This window comes from Octopus sinensis, linkage group LG7 (genome assembly GCF_006345805.1).
Source record: "Octopus sinensis linkage group LG7, ASM634580v1, whole genome shotgun sequence".
Lineage (NCBI taxonomy): Eukaryota > Metazoa > Mollusca > Cephalopoda > Octopoda > Octopodidae > Octopus > Octopus sinensis.
This window is the reverse complement of record NC_043003.1, coordinates 17,389,436-17,415,540: the sequence shown is the minus strand read 5'-3', so window position 1 is coordinate 17,415,540 and position 26,105 is coordinate 17,389,436. Positions and strand designations below refer to the sequence as shown.

Here is a 26,105-nt window from a genome sequence, read left to right as displayed (position 1 = left end):
AACTTTGAATAACTAAAAGTCAAGTGGGGATCCTGGCACAGATACTGGCTCTAATGCCAGTAGCGTGATAAAATTCTCCCAGTCTTCACCGTCAGGTGGTTGGTGATAGAAAGGGCATATATCTGTAAGAAATTCTGCCAAAATAAAAAGGAGCAAATGATGGAAGTGCATAGCATACTCTTTAAATTCCACCACAGACAACATGTCTCCTACTGGCTGTGTGATATGATACACCAGCCACACTGTGAAGTGTGAAGCTGAGAGGATGTGAATCCAGCTAAAAAAAATTGTATCAAATAAACAAAAACAAAAAAAAAATGAAAGGAATGAACAATCTAGAGAGGATTCTTTTGATTCACTTCAGACAACCTCACTAATTCTGGTGGCAAGATATAATGCACCTAGTCCACACCGTAAAGTGATTGATGATATGAAGGACATCCAGCCATCAAAAACATTCCAAAAATAACTGCATTCATGACTTCAGAGATGACCCCGTTTTCTCTGTTGCAGCATGTAACTAGATGATGAGAGAATGCACCAAGGGGAAAAATACTGTGTGATCCATCCAAAACCATGCTAGCATGGATTGATGTATACAAAGTGATGATCATGTAAGAATGCATTATATATAAACTTACTATAACAGAAGCATGTACATGTATATGTAATCCAAAAATACTTTGCTATTTTATTCTAATTAGTAATGATAAAAGTTTGTTAAGTTAAGAGAAGCAGTGTATATAACTAATAAGTCATAAAACATATTGTTTTATATCGTTTGTTGGAAGAATTTCGGCTTTTTCATTTAATAAATTTCGTATTTATTTTTGACAGAAACATTTAAGTGATATGACTATTATTTCAGTTTCCATAGATTTTCGTTATATTTTAAAATTATAGATATAAACTATTTGTTTAATACCTATGTAAGTGTTCCTAGTTATATTATTTAAAGAACGATATCATATAATAAATATATATCGTTCCACATATTTGTTTTGTTTATCTTGCCCTTTATCAATTCACAATCTAAATTAGAAAAGAATTAATACTGTTAGTACAATTAATTTCTCGTCACATTTTGATTCAATACTGCAAAACTGCAAAAAGAATCAAATGAATATTAAGTAAAATAGAAATAGTTCAGTAGATTATTACGTATATCCTGTATTTCTCTAGCAGCTCATTAGCATTAGGGATATACATAAAACACTGAGAAAGATGCTCCTTGAGAAAATTAGATCAGGGTTTTAGTGTGTAGACATTTTCAAGTATAGAATTTTTTTTTTAAAGATATACAATTAAGATCAGCAAAAACAGTATATCAAAAACCAATGGTTTGTAAAACTTCTGAACACAGTTTTTAAGGAAATGATCAGAAGAGGCAGTAGGGGTAAAAACTTAGCATGAAGTCTATACCTTCCCTCGGTCAGTATTTTGGACTTCCTCCTCGAAAACCTGGAAAAAGTGAAAAACGAACAATAGCATGCCAGTATCAATGTTCTGGCCTATACATTGTTGCTGGGTCCTCAAAATCAAATACAATATGTCCCATACACTTAAACCTTATTCCCCCTTTCATAAAAATAATGTCAATATGAACTCTTTTGATAACATTATTTTGATATATACTAAAAATAAAATTTAACTCCTGTTCATTTAAAATTATAAGGCTGTAATTTTTATTCTATTTATGAGAATATCTGAATATATCTATATTTGTTTCTACTTTAGAAGATAATTTTTTTACATTGCATGCTATAGTGGTTCATACAGAGCTCAGTTACAGAAGGCTGACAGACAAATATCCTAAATAAAGTTACTATTCAATTATAGTTGACCAATGAAATTCTAGATTTTTCATTTAATCTTAAGTAATGTTACAATATCTTAAACCTAAAAATTAATTAAACTAGTCTCCTTGTCTGCAAATAATTTCATTAATCAACGTATAAAAATATATAGAAAAAACTATCTTACTAAACGAATATATCAGTTATAGAAATATAGTAGGATGAAAAATTTCAGTCACTTGAGATTAATTAATGCAGTCAGTAGACAAAATCTCCCTCTATGAGTGTTTTAAGTCTAAAAACAACAAACAAGAGAAATAACTCCAACAAAATTAAATAAGTGAAATTTGTAGAAAATATAGAAGATGACTATGGAAGTGGATCATATCTTTAAAGTCAACTGGTGAAAACAATGGACATGTTTCAGTTTTATTAGATCTCCATATTCTATGCTGTTGACAAAACTAACACTCATCACAATATCTATATATATATATAATTGATGTATAAATATCAAAAAATATATCCATGGTAATTTAGTGCTCAACTCACAATCCAGCATTAAAATCGCTATATATTATTACAATGCAGTAATTCCTTGGTTGAACAAATTTGCATGTATATACAAAATTGGACTGAATAATTGCTGAGACCAGCATATTTAGAATTTAAAGTGAAAAGCATAAATTTCACACAAAGCTCATAATTAAATTATGAACTTTATAAAATTATAAAATTTATGCATTACTACTTATCACACAAACACACACATACAGAAGTGGGGTGGGTAATTAGATGTATCTGCTTCACTGAGACTTAATAGGCTTCTTTTCTTTCACCTTTTAGGTTTATAAAAAACAAAATGCATTCACACCTGCATTGTCTATATTTTTTTAAATATTAGTTAGTTGGTTTTATTGAAGTTAACTCCCTTGTTTGTTGATTTTTAGATTTTTTAAACACTACTAGGGGAAGTTTTTGCATATTCTTTTCTACTCTAGGCACAAGGCCCAAAATTTTGGGGGAGGGGACCAGTCCATTAGCTCAACACCAGTATGCAACTGGTACTTAATTTATCGAACCCAAAAGGATGAAAGACAAAGTTGACCTCGGTGGAATTTGAACCCAGAACGTAAAGACAGACAAAATACCACTAAGCATTTCACCTGGCATGCTAACGTTTCTGCCAGCTTGCCATCTTCAACTTTTTTGTATATTGACTGCAGGAATATTCTCAGTTAATCAAAGTTTTCATCTCACTATATTATCTATGTTAATCCTTATTACATTTATACTTTGTATACAAAATTTTCCCTGAGGTACTTCCCCATAACCATATATTAGTCCATTAACTAATGTTTTAAAATATACTTCTGTTTAAAAAGGAAGGGAATTAATACAAATGATTAGATACTGTCAAATGCTTCAACTGATCATGAAAGTTGTAAATATTTATATTTCAATATTTTTCAGAGTTCCCCAAGTTTTAATATCTCAGACATAACATAGGCTCTATCATAACATTAAGAAATGTTATTTCATTTGAGAATGTAACTTTTATGTACAGTTGAAAAAAAAAATAATAATGAGCTTATTGTCTGCAGAGCTCAGGTGCACTACAACTTGTATGTAGTATTGAAGCTGATAATGCAAGGGTTGCACTCTACAATGGGTTTCAAGTCTACTGTTTATAAGCAAATTAGTGTTGAGTAGACTGTAATTTTGTTTTCCTTTTGCAGAGAATATAATTCTCAGTTGCTTAGGTATTCAACTGCTATTCATAAATCAGTGGGATTCCAAACAGTAAAATATGTTTCTATAGCAAAACCATTTCATCTATCTTTGCAAAACCAACATTTTAAACCATCTTAAAAACAATTAGTTTTTAATTCTTCTCACAAACTTAAAAACTGATATTAAGCACTAATTATATATAAACTAAAATATATGGAGACTTTTAATGTTATAAATGTCTGATTTATTTAGTCTAATTCTATATTTTTCTATTTTCCTTTTATTTTCAATAAAATGTTTATTTAGCATTCATTTAGCTGTGATCTTAATGCATTGACAATATGATTGAGCTCACTAATAAAAAAAAACTAAAAATAATTGATCTATGTCACTTGAATTAGACACTATAATTACTTTGTGTAGTTAATTAGATTTCCAACAAGCTTATGTATATATAAGATTTATTTATTCAAGATAAATTGTGTTTTTTTTTTCATGGATAGCGCCTAACATACTATTTAATTTGACACTGATACTTGGCTCCTAAATGCCTTAACTGAAGTTTGTTCTTGTATGTATTTAAGGATAATAACTCATCATGGCTTCCAGTTACATTTCCTACAGGGTAATGCCACTGATTGTTAGAAAAAGTTCTCAAGTCCTACTGTTGGAGTTCAGGAAGTACAAGGGCCCAAAATCCTCGTAATAATTCAGTAATGCCCTACTATCTGGTATTAACCCTGTATCTTGTTATCTCACTTTGTGACTTTCAACAACATTTTGAGGCACTCACACAGCCTATTTAACTGCGTCTGGATTTTTAGTGATAATTCCTGAAACTAGTTACCATCTTCATCTTCTCTATCAAACAATCATTTAAACTTAGAATTATTTTAAAGTTTAAAAATAACAATAGATTATATCATGGACCACAGTTTAATCCCTCATAACTTTCTAACTCCTATATGTAAATTACAATTCTTGTTTGAAATATAGTCTCATCCTCTGCCTCTAATCCATTTATGCTGCCAAGTTTGCTTTATCTATTTCAAGCATTTTTCAAAAAAGTGGGTTCTTTGCTTGTGTAGAATCTATTCTCTGTAACACTCATCCCACTCACGAAACCTAAATTCATTTATTTTGGCTAAAAGTCACTTTTACCTATTCCTCTAAGTTCATCTCTCCTTCTAACTGAATAGAACTCCTCAAATTCTATGCTGTCTATCCATAACTAAAAAAATGTGCTCTCCCCTAATTCTTCTGGGACTGCTAATCAGGTGATTGATACTATACTCGTAAATATACCCCGACTGAGACATTTAACACTCACATTCCCAAAGAAAAGGAAAATATGCATCTATGCTTTGCACAGCATGCAAGCTCTCTTGCCCCCTAAATTGCAACCCTGTGGTGATTGTCAAAGGAATCCCTGATAAATTTTCCAAACCCTCCTATTCCTGATAATGTTTCCAAACCTCCTATTCCTGATAATGTTTCCAAACTCTCCTATCCGCCAAGCCATACAAACAGCAGACTAGTTATTTACATTTCTGATGATGAGTAGTTGCTGGGAAAGCCTGTAAGAAGCAACCTTCCTCATTTTGTTCTGAATTCCCTCTTGCACACAGAAACACACAAAAAAATGTTCTCACATTTTCATTTCCTAATTCCTCTCATGCATCATAAAGTGCTCAACTTCACTCACCCTAGCAAGATGTCTTCATACTTACTCCTTAAAATAATTTTGGCCCTAAAAACATCCTCCAGTTGGGACAAAATAACCTAGTAAACTTCAACAGTATCAAGATACAATTACTAACATAGTAAAGAAACAGTGTTGCACTTGTACTTCCCCCTTTCAACACAGAACTAAAGCTGTCAAAGCCACTGCAATTGCTAAGCTTCAGAATCTTTGCTAAGGATCATATGGCAATCTCACATATTGACAAAAACACTAGACCCTTGCTCAAGCTTCAGAATTAATCTAAATTAAGATCTATAACTGAAGTGGGAATTATATAGTATTGCTTACATATTTGGGATGTTGCTCTTCCTACACAAACATATTAGATGGCATGGCTCCACTACAAAAATATCATTCAGGTGATTGACAACTTACATCCCTCTCTCTGCCTCTGTGATCATTACCAAAATGGTTACTGATCCACTGAACTAGGAAACTGTATGCTATCCCTAATCAAGCCCATCTGAGATAACCGCATGTTCTTATTTATAATTTCTACTGTGTTTCACCTAAGAGTTTCTCGCAGTGCAATCCTTCCTCACCCCCTACTGGTTTCAGCTGGAATTCTCTTCTTAACTACATTTTTTTACAGATATTAATTCAAGCTAAAAATCAGCTGTAATCTTATAACCAATCTGGGAGAGCCTCAAAGATCATGGACACCACCTCTTTTTTTCTCAGTAAATATTTTTAAAAAAGTTACTTTGATAAAGTGTTTGGAAAAGTTAAGCTTAATCACATTTAAGTTTTTATACTAAACAAGGTATTGAACTTTCAGCTTTTGAATTGTAATTTTCTCATCATTGGTGATGTAATTTTGCAAAAGGCACTAAATTTATCTGGTAATAAGCCAGAAAGATCAAAGACAGAAAGACGGAATCACAGAAAGAAATATGGTGATAAAAGCAGAAAAATGGTGAGGAAGCATGGGTTGAAATGAGAGACTGAATGACTGCATAATGGTCTGCCCAGGTGTCTTAAAACTAAAGTAAGCACAAGAACTTGCATCAGCTGAATTTAATTCAGTTATAAAAAACATAACGTGAAGTGTGTTTATGTCAATAGGCTGGAAACTGAATGAAAATTTTATATTTTGAGTGGAAAATGACTGAGAACTGATGAATATTTTCTTGCTTCTTTGATTGAATCCTATTAAAATAGTTTGAACACCTTCAACAAATTAATCCAAATTCAGTCACAAAGCATTGGTTAGCCCAGGGTTATAGTAGAAGACACTTGACCTAGAATTTGCATCGTGAGATTGAACCTGAAATTATGTGATTCCAAAGCAAACTTCTTAACCACACAGCTATACCTACTTCATTCCTTCATTTCTCAAAAGTGTTACTGTTTTATGTTTCAGAAATGAAACGTAGTAATTTTATTTCCTTCAAAGCTCTTCAACGATCAACTGAATAAGCTGATTTTACTTGCATGAACAAGATAAGCCAGATGCAAATGGGCTGAGAGAGCGATGGCTGATATATGCAAGAGAGATGACAGCAATGGTATAGATACGTGATGGCAATAATTGATAAACGCAGAAGGAGATAATGTCATGTTACGACAGTGGAAAATGCTTGTAAAAAGATGACAAAGAAGCTATGGGAAAATATGGTGAGTTCAGATCTCAAATTATTGTATTTTATATATGAGATGTCATTGGCAGAGATAAGTGGCAATAGGCCTTTCTCAGGGGTACCTAAAAATTGCTTCATTAACATGAATATATAAATATGATTCCCAGTTAATTAGTTCATTTGACTACTTTATTTGACTACTTTATTTATGTGTGCACAGAAGAAATGGAATTTCAAGCATGGCAAGAGTTGAATCCAATATACGGGATCATAAAAAGCCATACACATTGTTGAAGGTTGTAGACAAGTTTCGTTATTTAGGTACATCTGAAATTGTACAGTAATGAGATCAGAAGGAAACAGAAAAAGACTTAGATATGCTGTGTTATTTTGTAGATTCTGTAGACTCAATTTATGCCTTCTTAAATAATTTGATATTAATACATTGGTGATGATGAAATTATAACAGTAAGAAGAAAAAGAGATGAAGAAAAAGGAAAAGACAATCCAACTACTTTGGTTCTTTCAGATGGTTTTATAAACTTTGCCTTTTTGCTAAAATTACATTGTAGACTGCATAAATACCAGTTGTACTATGTGGTGTGTATTAGTTTTTCTTTCATTAATATTACATTTAGCTTGAATTCTTTCTTTTGCTGCCAGTTTCTTTCCTGTGTTTTAATAATATTCTGAAAGAGTATCTATTGCTTTATTTTTTCTTATCAAGATTTATTTTGCTGTTTATTGTTCACTGGAAACGACTGTCTAATAAAAGAGATTGCAAGTATTTTCATGTCCTAAACCAAGACTGCCATGTTATGTCGACAAACAATCTTTACTCCAAAATACTGTAGCTAAATATCTCTTTTTGTGAGATTTAAAAATAGTAATTTTCTATTTTCATGTCATTGACTTTTTGTGATTCTTTTTCCAAAATTATTAAATCCAACTTTTAGATAATTTTTCCATAAATTTAAAATGACAATTAAAACATCCTTAAACTCTTGTAAAAGGATGTTCTATAAACTTTAAATTTAGTGATTAGTTTAATTCAGTTCCACTTCATAGTATACTATTATTCATATTTATGTAACTGTTAAAGGGTAAATCCAAATATAAAAACGTACATCGATTTCTGACATCCTCTAAGCTCAGCTGATATGGAAAATGTGCCTTATTCGTAGAAAGATTTACAGCAGAAGATAAATGAAATTATGTTATGTCTTTCCTCGAGAGTAACAGGGATATAAGTGAAATAAGATTAACATATATCACTCAAACCTACATCAAGAACTTGCCTGCAGGAAATATATCTACTCTAATTCACTAATTTAATAAAGTAATCTTTAAAGAGTGAGCCATGAAGGATATCTCTCAATATTATTTAATCATTTGAAATTAGAATTATTTTATGGATAATTATTTACATGTTTAGTTAACCCACTAAGATTTGAATAAAACAGTGAATATTATATGTAAGTATATATGTGTGTGTATATATATATATATATATATATGTATATGTAAATATATATATTGTGAATATTCAATGGACTAGGGCTTCAAGTTTTTGCCAAACGATACATACATACTTGCATATATATATATATATATATATATATATATAACTCAGATTTATAATAAATTGGTCATCATAATAAGTTCATAATTCTAATATGTAAAAATTATTAGATTAGTAGATAGTTTTGAAATGTATGATAACTAAATAAGATATAATGGGAAACCAATAATTGAATAATTAATTATAGTTGTAGTGGTCACTCTATATGTCAACTGTAACAAAATAGTTACATGATTTAAGCCCATTTCTTCCTTGAAAAAATTTAGGAGTAAGGTTTGCATTATTTACAGACTACAAATGAAGACTATGACTGTTAATACATTCATCTTTGAAAAAAAAAAATTAATGTACTTTTATCGAGTATATTATTAACTAACTGCAAATAATTTTATTTATTTTCCTATATTTACTTGTATGAGCTTCCTAAAATTTTTATTGGTTGTCATTTTACTTTTCCTTCTGTTTTCTAAAACAAAGAGTTTATTAAATTCATAAGGCTGCTCATCTGTTATTTTGTCAATTATGCTAAATATTCCTTATTGTAACATGTAAATTCTAAGCTAATTTGTTTCAAATTATTTAAAAGAATATGCATAGAAAAATATTGGAAAATTTAATTCTCTGCCTCATTATTAAAATTTTAAATTCTTTAATACATTTTTATTTTTTAACAATATTTATATATATATAGATATATAGAATAATTTCTATAATACAATCAAAGGAGAACCTTAAGATCATATCAGCATAATTAATGTAGGTGATTTTATTGTTAAATACACTATCAATACATCATCTAACGTTTTTGATAAACACTTACAAATTCAAAGTCAATTTTGGTGTGTCAAATGCCATAAAGAATATAAATAATCTGATTAAGTTCAAAATAATTATTTTCCTAAACTAATAGTGGAAAATTCTGAAAGCGTTTCAGAATATTTAGTACCACAATTCTATTCATAGAAAAGAATTGTACTATATATACAGTGTTGTGTATTTAAGTATATCACATGACTTTACTTTATCAAGAATCACCCAACACAATCTCTTTTAGAATATATATAGAACATTTTTTTAAAAAATCTTATCTTTGCCTATTCTTTAAGAGTATTTCAGTAAATACTTTCTATTCAAAAGCTAATTTCTACTTGAACTTTTCCACTAAGTTTGCAAAGTTTGTATATGTGTGGATCCTATTCCCTTCCCTTTTCACCTGTATATTGAACTTGGACATCTACAGCAAAGACTTTTAACTACTCTGGTGGAAATATATGTCATTAAGATCATATGTTTCCACTATCAATCACCTTACTTTCTCAGTTATCAGCAATTATTCAAGCATGCATACTCACCATGAAAAGAAATCATGAAAATATTCAATTGCAGGGACTTGACACCTTAGAACCATTTAAAAACACTAAAATACATTTGTGATATATCGTAAACAAGCATTTAACACTATTGATTCAAATATCCAAACTCAATTTTGACTTAATAAATCCTGAAAAATCTATCAAGGATATTCTACATTGCAAAGACTACCACAAAAATTCGTTTTCTTCCTTTAGACCAATATTTGATCCCTGACCAACTGCTAGTATTTAATACTGCTCAAACATGACAATGCTTCCTTCTCTGCCTCCCACACACTCACACACATGAGACAACGCATCCCATACATTTGCCACACATTTAGAATTCATTCAAGAAAATTTCACCACCTTTAAGTATGTGTTATTCATCAACACCTAACGCATAAAATTAAATTCCTGTTCCCCATTTCTTTTTACAAGTGCAAGGGGTCTTTCTATTTTTTCATTATATCACCTCCACCTTAACCCATGTGATGAACTTTCTTCATTCCCTTCTGGCATACCCAATGTGTTTTTTCTACACCCTGCACTAAGGAGCCAATTTTCTTTTTTTTTATTCAAAGATGCATATTTTCAACAGCTAACTTGCTGTCCAGAACTTGCATTAAAGAGCCAAATTCTTTCCCAGAGATGTAGCTTTTCTACAACTAAGATATAATATTTAAAATCCAATATTAACAACACCTATCTTAACCATACAACAATTAATGAGGAAATTGAAACAGAAAGGCCCCAGTCATGGATGAAACCCTAGTAAATTCTGAGTTGTTTATCTTTGGGAATCTTATTGTTTTTCTAGGATTCTTGATTAACCCCCAGTTATAAATAATAAAATTTTGGGGGAAAAGGGAAATACAACAAAATAGAAATACCATATACTGGATAAGCTATCTATCTTAGAATCTACAATATATATATTTTATATGAGAATCTGCAGAATAAGATTCATTTCTTAGAATACCCAGTGAGGTTTGAAATTGCCTTCACTGTCATATATTTTTGTCATTGTTTCTGATAATAACAAGAAAAATTCGCAATTTTTTTTAGATTACAAATTGTCACTTCTAAGAAATTTAGGAAATAAAATTAAGTAATTCTTTTAATGGATAAAACGAAGGCTCTAAATTAAAAGAAATATATATATACTATATTGCATATTAGATATATAATGTATACATTTTAGAACAGTTTCTCTATCAATTTTATATATACAAGGAAATATTAACTACTTCTATATTACCAACTATCTTCTCTTTATATCCTCCTCTTATGCTTGTACATCAATACATTATATAAATCCATTAATCACTTTATATATGAAACAGAAACATACCAGTAATGTTTAAAACAGTCATATATTTTCATCTAAATGAAATAAATAAAGTTAATAAAATACAAGTCCATTGTATAAAAATTACATTTCCTATTTATAAAGAAAAGTCAAACTCTTAAATTGTGTATCATATTATGTTAACTCTGATGTTCATATGTCCTCCATTGATTTTATGTATGTTTTGGTCTGTCATCAGCATGCAACACACTGAATAACTGATGAACATTTTTGAGTGAATGAAACAAGCTAATAACATTAGTTGCATGTGGATGACAATGAAAATGTTTTTATGAAGTATTTTGGCTTTCAGGTAGTGAATTTCTCATTAAAATTTTGAATAGTTCCTCATTAGTTCCTATATTAACCAAATATTTATTTTTCATTATATACCCTCATCAATGGTTAGATATTTATATAATATGTTGAAACAAATTAATATAAAACGGAATTGCTTTAATAAAACTCTTCTGCTAAGTCTATCCAGGCTCAATTTATTAGTGTGTTATTTTAATTTAGTCAGTTTTTTTTAATATATATATCTGTATCAGAGTTGTATTTTCATAGATCTCTGTGATTGATTACACTGTTGTCCAGTTTTAGTTCCTGAGACATTAAATAGATAAAAAATAAATTTATTCTTTGGTAGAATGTTGATCTATAAGAGCTTAGGTATTGGCCTGGTTAACCAAATTAGACTCCTTAGTAGTATATTGAGACCCCCTTTTGTCATGACTGACCATGGGATTGCACCTAGAAAGTTACCCTCCCAGGCACAAGCCCGGGCAAAGTTGTTTATGGAAGACCAAAAGTCACCCATACATACCACCTTCTCCACTCCATGCCACCAATGTTATCCAAGGGAAAGGCCAAAGACCGATAGAGCTTGGCACCTGTGACACTGCAACTCATTTCTACAGCTGAGTGAACTGGAGCAACATGAAATAAAGTGTCTTGCTCAAGAACACAACACACAGCCCAGTCTGGGATTCAAACTCACAACTTCACGATCATAAGCTCGATGCTCTAACCACTGAGCCATGCGCCTTCACAGTAGTATATACAGAGATATTATAGTATCATCAAATATCATAAACCTCACCTAATGTGGAAGGCTGTTTTCATCAATATATGTATATTAGTCAAAACAAACATACACAACTATACCTGCTACTTATAACATAGAATTACAATTTTAGTAATTTGACACTTTTTTTTGTAGTAGTAGTATAAATAGCATGATTATCACTCTCTCTGATCAGTGCTAAGTAGGGAACAAACTGACCTTGACAAATGATTGTTAATTTTATAGTGTAGCTGCTGATTATGCAGTACACTATAAGGCAGATGGACTCAGCTATTGAGAGTTATATTTTAGCTACATGTACACAGAACACTATTATTGACATAACATGAACTGCCAACTTTTTCAGCTTTTGATTTAAACATTTATGCTCTCAGTTTGCATTGCAGTTATCTATGTGAACCTTCTTTCATTCTCTAACTTTATTTATACAGCTACACTTATATTCACCCAACATTTCAAAAGAAATAGTATTTAGATCATCAGCATAGCTTGTATTAACAAATATAAAAACATAATTATTTGTATATAGGCATGTGGTTTATGAAGTTTAACCCCTTCGTTACTGTATTTATTTTGAGATGCTCTGTGTTTCTTTCAATTACTTTAAATATAACAAACAATTTAGTAAAATGACTTAGTTATCATTCAGCTAGTCTTAGGAACATAATTTGTGACTAAGGCTTGGTGGAAGATTTTAATTCAAAACTTATGAAAACAAGACATTTGTACTCAAAGCCAGAGCCCGTTTCAGCTGGGTTGGTAATGAAAGGGTTAACACTAGGGATAGGGAGTAATACATTAATTTATTTTCCAAGGTATTAATAACAAAGCTGAAGTAGGGTGACTTCAAATGGGAATTAAAATGTCATGGACATTTCTTTTTAGACCCAACTGCTACCCTAGAGTTCTTGATCCTAATTTACAATTATTAATCATTTATAATAATGTAAATTTTTTTAAGAAAATAATTTGAGATTTTTAGCTCAGAGACCTTCACTACCTGAGGCCAAATTTAATTGTCTAATTATGAGACATGACATGATAATTTATTTTTTCATTATTAAACAATGAACATGCCAAGTACATAATGAAAGCATCCATACTAAATATATACGAAATAAAATAGTTAGTATGCATTATGATATTTGAATAGGATATTATATCCTACTGCTATTATTTCACGCTGTTTATGGAACTGTCATGAAAGTTAAATATGCTTAATGGTTCAAATGTATTGAATGATTATTTTATTTCTTTTTATTTCTTCACATCCATTTCGAATTTTTCTAAAATTCAAAATAAAACTTGATCCCACTGAAAAATATCACTATCATATAATAATTAATTCACATAAATATATATAAGTATAATAAGAGTCGTATCTAAAAACATATTTCGATGTGTTATATTGCCTTTCCAAATACTGAATGTGTCACCTACCTTCAGCCAAGCATGATCAATTGCTTCATGAACAGTTAACCTTTTCCTGAAAAGAAACAAAGGAAACCAATGAACATGTCTTAACACTGAACAATGAACATGTCTTAACACTGAATAATGAACATGTCTTAACAATTAACACCTAAAACCTAACACCTAACACTTAACATGTCTTAATGATTAACACTTAACACCTAACACTTAACAATTAACACTTAACACTTAACAATGCACATGTCTTAATAATTAACACTTAACACCTAACACTTAACACTAAACATGTCAATTAACACATAACAATGAACATGGCTTAACACTGTTAAATATATATATTATCTTATAGCTTTGTAGTTTTTTTAAGAGTGTCTTTCACTTTTAACTTGTTTCAGTCATTATACTTGAGCGATTTTTAGTTGAATGAATCAAACCCAGCATTTTTTCTTTTTAAAGCATGGTACTTAGTCTATCGGGTTCTTTTGCTGAACAGCTAAGTTATGGGGACATAAGCAGACCAGCATTGGTTGTCAAGCAGTCATAGGGAACAAATACAGACACACACACACACATGCACATATACATACACACACACACATACATATATATAAATATATATAGATATGCACCCACTACACTCTTGGAGTAGTTAGTGTTAGGAAGGGCATCCAGCTATAGAAACCATGCCAAATCAGACTGAAACCTGGTGCAGCTCCCCAGCTTATTAGTTTTCAGTCAAACCGTCCAACCCATGCCAGCATGGAAAACGGACGTTAAATGATGATGATATATATCATCATCATGATATATATATATATATATGACAGGCTTCGGCCAGCCTGGAGCTATAATAGAAAACAGTTGCCCAAGTTATATATTCTTTTGTACCCAAGCTTCTAATTATATTATCTGAGTTCTATCAATGATCTTAAATAGGTTTGAGACATAGCATTTAAAATCTTGCCATAGAAAGAAACTAGGTATGTAACAATAATTGCCAAGTCAAGTTACATATCATCAAATAGATTGAATGCACAAATGCCCAATGTGCAAATCAAGAAACACTTTCTATAAGTTCCTAAAACAGCTTAATCAGCATATAATGGTTGAGATACGAGAATATTTCTAAGATTTTTCAAAATTCTTAGTCAATCAGGTTTATATTGGATTCCAAAAGGCTGTTGAAAATAAGATAAATATGGAAGGTAATAGTGAAAGAACACTGAGGGATATTTTGGTTTGATTAGCTGTTGACAGAGCAAGAATAAACAAAGAACTATGCAAGTTACCTTTTTTAAAGATTTCCATAATGTTCTGTAGATTATTTTGTAACCTTTTGTGATTTATATCAGTTTTTGTTTTTATCTGTAGACTCATTCTTCCTTGACACTCAATTATCATTTAGATAATATTTTTATGATGATACAATTACAGCAACAGCCTTTTCAATATGACACCTTCTGGATTAAATCTTTTATCTGGCATGTTAGGTAATTAACTATTACCTAGTCCATGCATATAAACAAGGATAGGAATGAGTAAAATAACAGAATTTTAAAAGAAAGAGAATACTTACGCTGGGTTTCTGAGCAAAAGTCTTTTGATAAAGTCTTTTGCCTCTGCAGAAACATTGCTAAATGCTTCTTCATCAAAGTCCCAATCACACCTTTTGACATTCTGTAAAGTTTCCAAGTCATCCTCCCCAGCAAATGGTGATAATCCACTCAGCCTGTTCATAAATAAAAAAATATATATATTTATTAGACTAAAATGTATATCACAAATCAAAGTGAAACTTTTATAATTTTAATTTCTGTTTATATACCATAAATCCTCGAGTATAATCCGCATTTTTTTCCAAAAATTTAAAGGTCAAAATCCCTAGTGCGTACTATATACGAGGTTAAAAATGAAAAATATTTTCCAAGCAATGTCCGAGTCTCTATTTGCTGTCTGGCAATGTTTATTCAGATGCATTTTGTGATGTCGGGTGTGAAAATGCCTTAAGCTAAGCCAGAAAGCAATGAAGTCATAAAAGAATCATCCATAACTTGCAGTAAGCAACATTTATTATACGTTATTACTGTTATTTCTTTATTTTCTGCAAACAAAATGCACAAAAAAGCTACACGTTTGCATTATGTTATATGTACAATAATAATAAAGGACGTTACTGTATAGTTTTACAAACCAAGGACGTTATATAGAGCCCCTTGACTCAGGTTAGAGAAGGGGTGCGCATTATACACAACGTTTAGGTTTTTCAGAGGTACAGTCCCCTAAAAATCCTCTGCGTATTACACTCAAGGGCGGACTATACTCGAGGGTTTACAGTAACTTCAAAAATATATATAAACATTTTTAAAATGCATTGTATAGTTAAGGAACTATACAATCATTATTTGACTTGAAATGTTAGATTTTAGCTTTGAAACCGAAAATGATTTTCCTTTTTTAACATGTATCAAAAGTGTTATTATAGGTTTCATAAATTATAAACTTCTATTATAATATTCTTACAAAATTTACTTACAAAACATAGGCAAGTACTCCAACTGCCCACATGTCTGTGTAGAAGCCGACAGCTTCTCTGTCAACAATTTCTGGAGCGGCAAACTCTGCAGTGGCTGTTGTAACTTTAACGATCTCATCGGGATTCAATTTTGTTGCCAGACCAAAATCTATGATTTTAACTTGTGTGCTTTTCTTTGTTTCACACATAATGTTTTCTGGCTGTAATGTAGAATAAAGATGGTATTTTATTTTTAAAAGTATTAGAAAACCACAATCACAAAGCATTCAAAGAAAAAAAGTCCTAAATATGAAGGGGGATTTCTTTGTGATGAATACATTCATTCAAGCGTGTCTGCTTGTAGGAATATTGGTGTTTATAGTTTCAGTTCACATGTTACTTGCCATTTGTCTAGTAGACATTATAATCCACCTTTTAAAATAAACCCACAACAAATCATGTGCCATCTCAATGTCCACATTTGTTCTCTCCTACATTGGATAAAATTCATCATCATCATCATCATTCAACATCCACTTTCCATGCTAGCATGGGTTGGACGAATGACTAAGGGCTGGTGAACCAGCTGGCTGCACCAGGTTCCAGTCTGATCTGGCAGAGTTTCTACAGCTGGATGCCCTTCCTAATGCCAACCACTCCGAGACTGTAGTGGATGCTTTTACGGGCCACCAGCATGAAGGCCGGTCAGACGGTTCTGGCAACGGCCACGCCCAAATGGTGTTTTTTTTTTACATGCCACCTGCACACTGGCACATGTGCCAGAAAGGCAACACTGGTAACAATCATGCTCGAATGGTGCTTTTTATGTGCCACCAGCACGGATGCCAGTTAGCCGCTCTGGCAACAATCATGCTCGGATGGCGCATTTAGTACTCCAATAGCATGGATGCCAGTCATCAAATTTGATTTCGATTTCACTTGCCTCAACAGGTCTTCGCAAGCAGTGTCCAATGAAGGGAAGGTACGCATAAGTGGGCTGGTTACACCCCTGGCAAAGGCCACAAGGTTATGGTCTCATTTGGCTTGCTGAGTCTAAAATTTTTCATTAGCATATGTTACATAGGAAATTATTATAATCATACAGCATTTAAACGGAAAAAAATTCCTCAAAGAAATGTGAGATAAACTTTTGAGATATCTGAAAAGCGTTTCATCTAGAAAAGCATTTCTAATAAATAATTTTTGAATTATGATCTAAATATTTGATACTGGAAAATGAAAAAAATTTATATATATTTTCAGTATATACAAGCTTTATTTTATTTTTTGTTATTGTTTATTTTCTCCATTTACCTTAATATCTAAGTGAACAATGCTGTTTTCATGCATATGTTTAAGACCTTCGCAGACTTGTCGCATATAATTGATGACTTCTGCTTCAGACATCTTATAATCTTCAGCTGCAATTCTATCGAAAAGCTCTCCTCCAGAAAGACTATAAAAAAAATTGAAATTATTGTTTGAATTCAAGTAAAATATAATCCAATCTTTGTAAACACAGGTATAATTTTTCTTCTTTATTTAACATTTTTGCTTGGTTAAAGCAATTCACCATTGAGAGAATTGGTATTAATAACAGATTATGAAAATTAACAAAATACTTCATTCATCACAAATAGTATAGTATTTTCTATATTGATCACTTTTTAATTATGGTTATTTTAAATTATGGCAACAGAACCATTGAAATTACACACAAACAATTAATTACTATATTAATTACACACAATACATGCATACACACACACACATGTATATATATGTGTGTGTGTGTGTGAATACACACAAACATGCATATATTTGTGTGTGTGTACATACATATATACGTGTGTGTATGTACATACACACATACATACATACATACATGCATACATACATACATACGTACATACGTACATACATACATACATACATACATACATATATACATACATACACATATACATACATACATTTGTGTATGTTTGTGTGCACTCATTCGATATACAGACTTGAATATCCAGTATCTCCAGGCGTTTCTTATTTCTTTACTGCCCACAAGGGGCTACACACAGAGGGGACAAACAAGGACAGACAAACAGATTAAGTCGATTATATCGACCCCAGTGCGTAACTGGTACTTATTTAATCAACCCCGAAAGGATGAAAGGCAAAGTCGACCTCTGCGGAATTTGAACTCAGAACATAGCGGCAGACGAAATTCTGCTAAGCATTTCGCCCGGCATGCTAACGTTTCTGCCAGCTCGCTGCCTTGTCCCGGAGTTTCTATAATTATTTCCAAATAGTTGGCTGACATTTATGTAGAAAAGGGATGCATACTTATAGGTAAAAAGGTATCCAGCCTTAAGAATAAAAGGCAGTCAAAACTCACATGTTCATTAAGACAAAGACAAATCACACACCTGAGGAGGTATAATTGTAATATATTGTAAATAAATTGATAAACAGCTTATACTTACAACTCAAATATTAGCACCATTTCATATTTATCATCAAAAGCATCATGTAAATTCATGAGCTGGGGATGATGTAAGTGATTCATCACATTAATTTCATTTCTAACAGTTACCTTATCCAGAGGATAAGGTGTGTTGATGAACTTAGCAACAAAAACTCGACCAGTTGACTTCTCAATGCAACGATGAACAACACCAAATGCTCCACTAGAAAAAATAACAAAAACAAAGTGTTATTTACTACATGTATTCCTCAGATTTTCCAAATTATATTCTTGGACTATAGTACATTCAGTACATATCACATAAATAGAAATTCTTCACATTGAGGTTTTGAACTTTAAGAAATATGCTTCAGTTATTCATTACTACATATGAAATAAAGAATTATAGGAGAGTAATTAATTATAGGATGCTCTATCAACAATATTGTTTGTTCCATCTCGAGCCATGCCTGGTTTGTAAGGGCTGGTTTCCCAGTTTCCTTGGCGTATAGGTTCCCCACCTGGACACGACGCCAATCTGTCACAGGTGAGCTGCAAGAGGAAAGAGTGAGAGAAAGTTGTGGCGAAAGAGTCAGCAGAAGCTCACCATTACCTTCTGTCAGAGCCATGTGAAGCTTAGGTGTTTCACTCATAAACACACACATCGCTTGGTCTGAGATTCGAACCTGTGATCCCTCAACCACGTGTCCGCTGCTCTAACCACTAGGCCATGTGCCTCCCTCATCAATAATATAGGATTTTGTAATTAATATAAAACATACTACAATGTAATATCCCTCTAAATTAAGTGTTAATTCTCTACAAATTCCACCACAAGGTCAAGTCTTTGTGTAGCATATTGGCTTGTGTACCTCAATAATCCTGGGAGCTATGCCAGCAGAGCACTAGCTCTTGGTAAGTCCACCTGAGCTGGACATGTTAAAGGATAGAGGCCAGTTTGATATGGACCACCTCATCCCAGAGGTGAAAATAGGTTTGTGTGGGACCAACATCCAAACCTCGAGAAAAAGTAAAATAACAGCAGTGTTGTTGACAGTTAAAAAACAACAAGACCCAGGAGAGGGAGACCTTAAAAGACAGCCCTGGGTTATGAATAGTGGAGACAAGTTGTCAATGGTCTACACTTCATAGGAAGTAAGTCTTTACAAATTAAAAATAATTTCGAAACTTTACTGTGTCTAAACAAAACACTTACCTTCCTAATTCTTCAAGAATATCATAATAATCATATACACTTCCTGATTTGATCTCAACAGGTTGTGGAACATATTTCTTCCAAATATCTTCGTCTATATAATTTCAAATAAGAAAAACATCATTAATTTATTATATGTTATAATAGTGATAAAAGTTTACAAAAGTCAAAGTTAATTCCATTAAAAATCAATACAAGACGAAGACTTTTAGTCACAGAAGTGATAGCTGTGCATTACATATTTTATATTGTAAAAAATTTATTGCTGGTCGTTGCGTAAATGCTAACTTAAAAAGAAATATTTATCATTTTGTCTAAAACAAAGTATTTTGTATATTTTACTCTGCAGTAGCAAAATATACACTTTTTATTACAGTATTAATTTTTTTATTTCTTTATTGCCCATAAGGGGCTAAACATAGAGGAGGGGACAAACAAGGACAGACAAAGGGATTAAGTCGATTACATCGACCCCAGTGCGTAACTAGTACTTAATTTATCGACCCCGAAAGGATGAAAGGCAAAGTCGACCTCAGCGGAATTTGAACTCAGAACATAATGGCAGACGAAATACCGCTCAGCATTTCACCCGGTGTGCTAACGTTTCTGGTAGACTAAGTATACGAGGAGCAAAACAAGATACTGTGCAGTGTCTGGGTGATAGGTCTATCACACCAACCAGTTTAAGATCATCACCTGATTCCCTTTAATGCTTTTAGTAGTACGATGTATGTAGACAAACGAAGTTTGCTTTTTTAGAAGCATTGAGATGTATTGAAATATACAGATATGGAAATATTTTACTCTCAAAGACATAATAATAATGCTGAATAGCATAAATGGGATAGAACATGCTTATATTTCACATATAGCATCTATAAAAGCTTTATTTATGAGTTCAAAAATTGCAGAAGAATTTCTTTGTGGACAGTTTAGCTTAATGGTAAAGTACTATGACCAGTAGTCACACGGATGTGAGTTCAAGTCTCATGGATAGCTGCTAACAAATTTTTCTGCAATATATAGTTGCTTTTAGTAGTGTTTACTCTATTGCAAGCATTGGAACAAACTACTGGTTTCCTCTTCAGTTATGTTTTATTTTGCTTTTTTACTAGAAGGATTGACTTGCAGATGTTCAAGCTCTGGGCATCAGCCACTTTGATCTCACCGGTAAGGTAGGGGCAGGGATCTGCAAAAGTTATTTGCACCTCTTCCTCTTCATACATTTAGTCCAAATTCAAATCTTTACTGAATAAATTTGATCCATAACATAATTGCAAATAATATATTTCTTTATTGCCCACAAGGGGCTAAACATAGAGGGGACAAGCAAGGACAGACAAAAGGATTAAGTCGATTACATCGACCCCAGTGTGTAACTAGTACTTTATTTATCGACCCTGAAAGGATGAAAGGCAAAGTCAACCTCGGCGGAATTTGAACTCGGAACGTAACGACAGACGAAATACGGCTACGCATTTCGCCCGACGTGCTAATGTTTCTGCCAACGTTAGCAAATAATAAACAGGTTAAGGTAACTTATGAAATATTCCTTTGCAAGAAATTGGTCAATGTTAAGGATAATGAAATTGATATATTAGGGAATAAATTTTTAAATACTTACAGAATTTATCATAATCATTGATCTTTGGTCCTGTGTAGCTGGATCGGATCTTACGACCAAATTCGTCTGGAAAAGTAAAAGTAAAATTAAGCATCAGAATAAGAGTGTTTATAGAATTCGATCAAGAACATTTTTTTTTCCATTCTTAAATTAATAAATTCGTTCCTTAATACCTTCACGCTGCTTCTTCTTCTTAACATCGTCTGGAACTTCAGTACGAATGGCTTCTGTTTCTTCACAAGGATCACTGCGTCCGTAGAAGTTTTCGGCAATGACTCTGAATTCATATTCTTTTTCATTTGACAACCCCGTAATGTTGTGGAAGCACATTCTGTTATGAATAAAGTTTACTATGTATAACTCTGATTTATAACATGTTAATTTTTAAATCAATAAATAAATTTAAGATCAATTACTCTCTTTACTCTTTTACATGTTTCAGTCATGTGACTGTGGCCATGCTGGAGCACCACCTTTAGTCGAGGAAATCAACCCCAGGACTTATTCTTTGTAAGCCTAGTACTTATTCTGTCAGTCTCTTTTGCCAAACTGCTAAGTTACGGGGATGTAAACACACCAGCATCGGTTGTCAAATGATGTTAGAGGGACAAACACAGACACACAAACATATACACACACATATATATATATGCATATTTACGACGGGCTTCTTTCAGTTTCCGTCTACTAAATCCACCCACAAGGCTTTGGTCAGCCCAAGGCTATAGTAGAAGACACTTGCCCAAGATACCATGCAGTGGGACTGAACCCAGAACCATGTGATTGATAAGCAAGCTACTTACCACACAGCCACTCCTACGGCTTTTTTTGCATGTATTAATATTTAAAACTGTTTGACATAGGTTTTAATGATGCTTTTCACCCTTTCCACCAAAGTTGGAAATTTAATAAAGATTGACGGTATCATTCATATATAAGGTCAGTTTAGAAAATGCTAATAATTATGAAATACCATATTTACTCATGCATAAGTTGCATTTGTGTATGTGTCTCATTCATGTCTAAGTGATGCCCTTAATTTAGTGTTAAATCTTGATACACATTTTTTTCCTTTCATAAGGATGCAGATTTTCCAATTAAAATCAGATATAAAGTAATATGACTTAAACACAAATAAATACAATAATTTTATTTCAGTGCTTTTACTGAAATTTTCTTAGTTAGCCCTAAGAACCAAATGAGCCTATTATCAAACATTTATACTGAGCTGAGTAACTACAATAAATTTCAAAAACAATAATTGTAGTCAGAGCAGGAACTGTTAGAACGTCAGGCAAGAGACCTTATGGCATCTGTTGTGGCACTGTAATCAAATAGTAGTACCTGTGATGACGCTGGTGGCACATTGTATTGGCTCAAGTCAGCAGTCTTCCCCAGTAGAGGAGAGATAGTCTTTAACAACCTTCTGCATTGCATATGTATGCAGATTCATCATTCAACTTTAAGCAACAGCAGCCTAGACTCTCTTAAATATTAGATCAAACATTAGGTTAAAAAGTTAAGTAAAATAATGGAATAATGTTAATGACCATTACCTAGAGAAGAGGTAATTTCCTAATTAAAAGAGTCCATGATGTACTTTCATTTCAAAATTACTTATTAATCTACTTCATTTAGTAATCTCCTTGCAAACAATTTATGTCACAGTTAGAGTTTCCCTTATATATAAGTGTAAGGCCTATTTTACACTTATGTAAAATATTAGGATAAAAATTAATTTTAGCACAAATTACCTTGTAGATGCACATTTGACCCAGTTTTGATGTGGTGGTTCTCGCTTCTCAATGATATAATCTGTTATAAAGCTACCTCCATCATTCAATGGTGGTTTCCATGACAATACAACAGAATCATCTCGAATATTTTCAACAACAGGGAATCTTGGTGGATCAGGGCGATCTAAAACAAGAAAAATTTTTAAATGACACCTTCACATAATATCACTAAAAATAATTTTAGCAATTAAAAACAAAGAATACAGGATTTTTAAAATTAATATTTTATTATTACCACTTGGGGAACTTATTATCAAGTGCTTTGCAATCTAATTCAGATTGACACCTGAAGAGACTGCATTCTTTCACCAAGCCATTAATAAGGATTTTTTTTCTTTTTTTCTTAAGGAAATTGGGTGTGAGGTTAATTTGATATTCCTATCCATTTTAAAAATAAATAAATAAAAAATTTTAATATTGTTATCACAATTTTATTATTATTATTTAGTATTATTTATTATTATTTAGTAGTTTTATTTTTATAGTGTGCTTTCACTTCACTACCGAGCACAGCTCTGTGTGCCTTGGGTATGTGCTGTGATTTGTTGTGATGCTCTGATGGTTACTGTATTGAGAGTGTTCTGCGTAGGATGTGTGCAGTGCCCAGTAGTGAAATTTTCTGTATGTTATATGTGTTTGTAAGTCCTGGTGTTTTTGTTATGTATTTGTCTGAATATTTTTTTATCATACCTAAAGTGCCTACTATGATATTATTGTTATTATTAATATTATTATGATTATGATTATTATTATTATTATACAAATTTTTTATTAGGATAATTTTTGTAACTTGTGGCTATTAATAACACCTCAACATTCCACTATTCCAGCTGTTTTCAAGGGGTGCAAAAGGTTTTGGTGCCACTTATTTGACATCAATGATTCAACACTTACTTATTTGACACCAGACATTTTAATGTTTCTCTCTTTCTCTTTTTGTATGTGTGTGTATGTGTGTGTGTGTGTGGTTATGTGTGTGAACATAATTCTCTATGTGTATAAGCAGAGAGAAATTGTTCACGCCACTCATGTTTACATTTCTCTTTCTCCTCACCTCTCTCTCTCCTCCAAAGTTGAAACAAAGGTTCTTACCGTTAATTTGAATCTTTATAATTGCACTGTCAGCACCAAGATCATTCTCTAAGCTAAGCCTATAGGGTCCATCATCGTCCTTGTTTGCATCTTTGATTGTAAGGATAGCATGTCTGTCGGTAATTTCTACATGGTAATGAGAACCACGAAGTTCTTCACCATCACGGATCCACTTCACTGTTGGTTTAGGGTTGCCAGTGAAAGGTATTTTAAGTACTACAGATTCACCCTTTTCAAAGGTTGAGATATCACGGAAACGAGGTGGTACTTGTATCTTGGGAGAAGCTAAAATGGAAAATATGGAAAAATATTATAAAGAGAAAACTAGAATGAAAAAGCTTTGAGGGTTGATATTATTATGAAAATATTACGAAAATATTGAGGGTTGATACAATTGACTTACCCCACCTCTCCTAAAATTACTTGCCTTTTGTCAAAATTTGAGCAAAAGAAATCATTAATTTAAACAAAAGAAATCATTAATTTAAACTAATGTTTAAATTAATGATTTCTTTATCATAATAATAGTTTCAAATTTTGACAAAGGGCAAGTAATTTTAGGGGAGGGGGTAAGTTAACTGTAGCAACCCTCAATATTTCATTGGTATTTATTTCAGCAACCCTGAAAAAAGAGAGGCAAAGTCGAACTCAGACTCAGAATTCAGATTCTGAGCATAATGAGCCAGCAAAAATGCCACTAAGCATTTGGCCCAACAGGCAAACAATTCTTCCAGCTTGCCTTCCTTCATCATAATAATGATTTGAATTAAATAACAAAAAGTACATTGCATCGATAACAAGCTTAGGCATGGCTTCCTCTTTTGGTTAAAAATGGTAGTAACATTGGTTTGTACAGAATAGCCTTGTTGAAGAGGCAACAAACATTACTTCTCTGTGGATTTATTTCTTTTATCTCTTATAGAGATTTTATATACATTATTTACATTATTTACATTCGATGGATATTTGTCCTCATCTTGTTTGTTGTTAACACAACATTTTGGCTGATATACCCTCCAGCCTTCATCAGGTGTCTCGGGTAAATTTTGAACCTAGGTTCTCATTCCCGGTGGAGAACCTATACACCAAGGAAACTGGGAAACCAGCCCTTATGACCTAGGTGTGGCTCGAGAAGGAGCAAACAATATATTGAATTACATCAAAGAATTATCAATTTTAAACAATATTACATAAATCTTTCAACATACATTTAATCTCCAGATCAGCTCTTGAATTTCGGCTGCCTCCTTTGTTTGTTGCTCGGATAGAATACTCGTCAGCGTCTTCTCCAAAAATATCCTTAATTGTGAGGGTGTATTTTTCACCATCATTCTCAATAGTATATTTTGGACCATCGTAAATCTCTCGAACACCTTTAAACCTGTGAATTTAAAGTAAATTTTGTAGTTTTAGCTACACTTTCAGTTTTGTTTCTTGGTTTTTGCTGTTTGTTTCAACAACAGAAATATAAATTTAATTATTCTTTCATTCTTTTTTTTTTGTTTTGTTTCAGTCACTTGACTGTGGCCATGCTGGAGAACTGCCTTTAGTCGAGCATATCGACCCCCAGGACTTATTCTTTGTAAGCCTAGTACTTATTCTATTGGTGTCTTTTGCTGAACTGCTAGGTTACGGGGATATAAACGCACCAACATCAGTTGTCAAGTGATGGTGGGGATACAAACACACACACACACACACACACACACACACACACACACACACACACACACATATATACGAC

At 32.2% G+C, this 26,105-nt stretch overlaps 1 protein-coding gene across 1 annotated transcript in view; it reads right to left on the bottom strand.

Moving 5' to 3' along the window:
• LOC115213975 (twitchin) overlaps window positions 1-26,105 on the bottom strand; it is a 280,495-nt gene that overhangs the window by 39,077 nt on the left and 215,313 nt on the right. The window contains exons 75-85 of the mRNA XM_036504380.1: window positions 25,570-25,742; window positions 24,362-24,646; window positions 23,228-23,393; window positions 21,647-21,804; window positions 21,474-21,539; window positions 19,850-19,943; window positions 18,653-18,856; window positions 17,487-17,628; window positions 16,194-16,393; window positions 15,237-15,389; window positions 13,667-13,712 (exon numbers count right to left, since the gene is read on the bottom strand). Coding sequence (XP_036360273.1) covers window positions 13,667-13,712; window positions 15,237-15,389; window positions 16,194-16,393; window positions 17,487-17,628; window positions 18,653-18,856; window positions 19,850-19,943; window positions 21,474-21,539; window positions 21,647-21,804; window positions 23,228-23,393; window positions 24,362-24,646; window positions 25,570-25,742 — 1,687 coding nt within the window. The remainder of the gene's footprint in view (window positions 1-13,666; window positions 13,713-15,236; window positions 15,390-16,193; window positions 16,394-17,486; window positions 17,629-18,652; window positions 18,857-19,849; window positions 19,944-21,473; window positions 21,540-21,646; window positions 21,805-23,227; window positions 23,394-24,361; window positions 24,647-25,569; window positions 25,743-26,105) is intronic.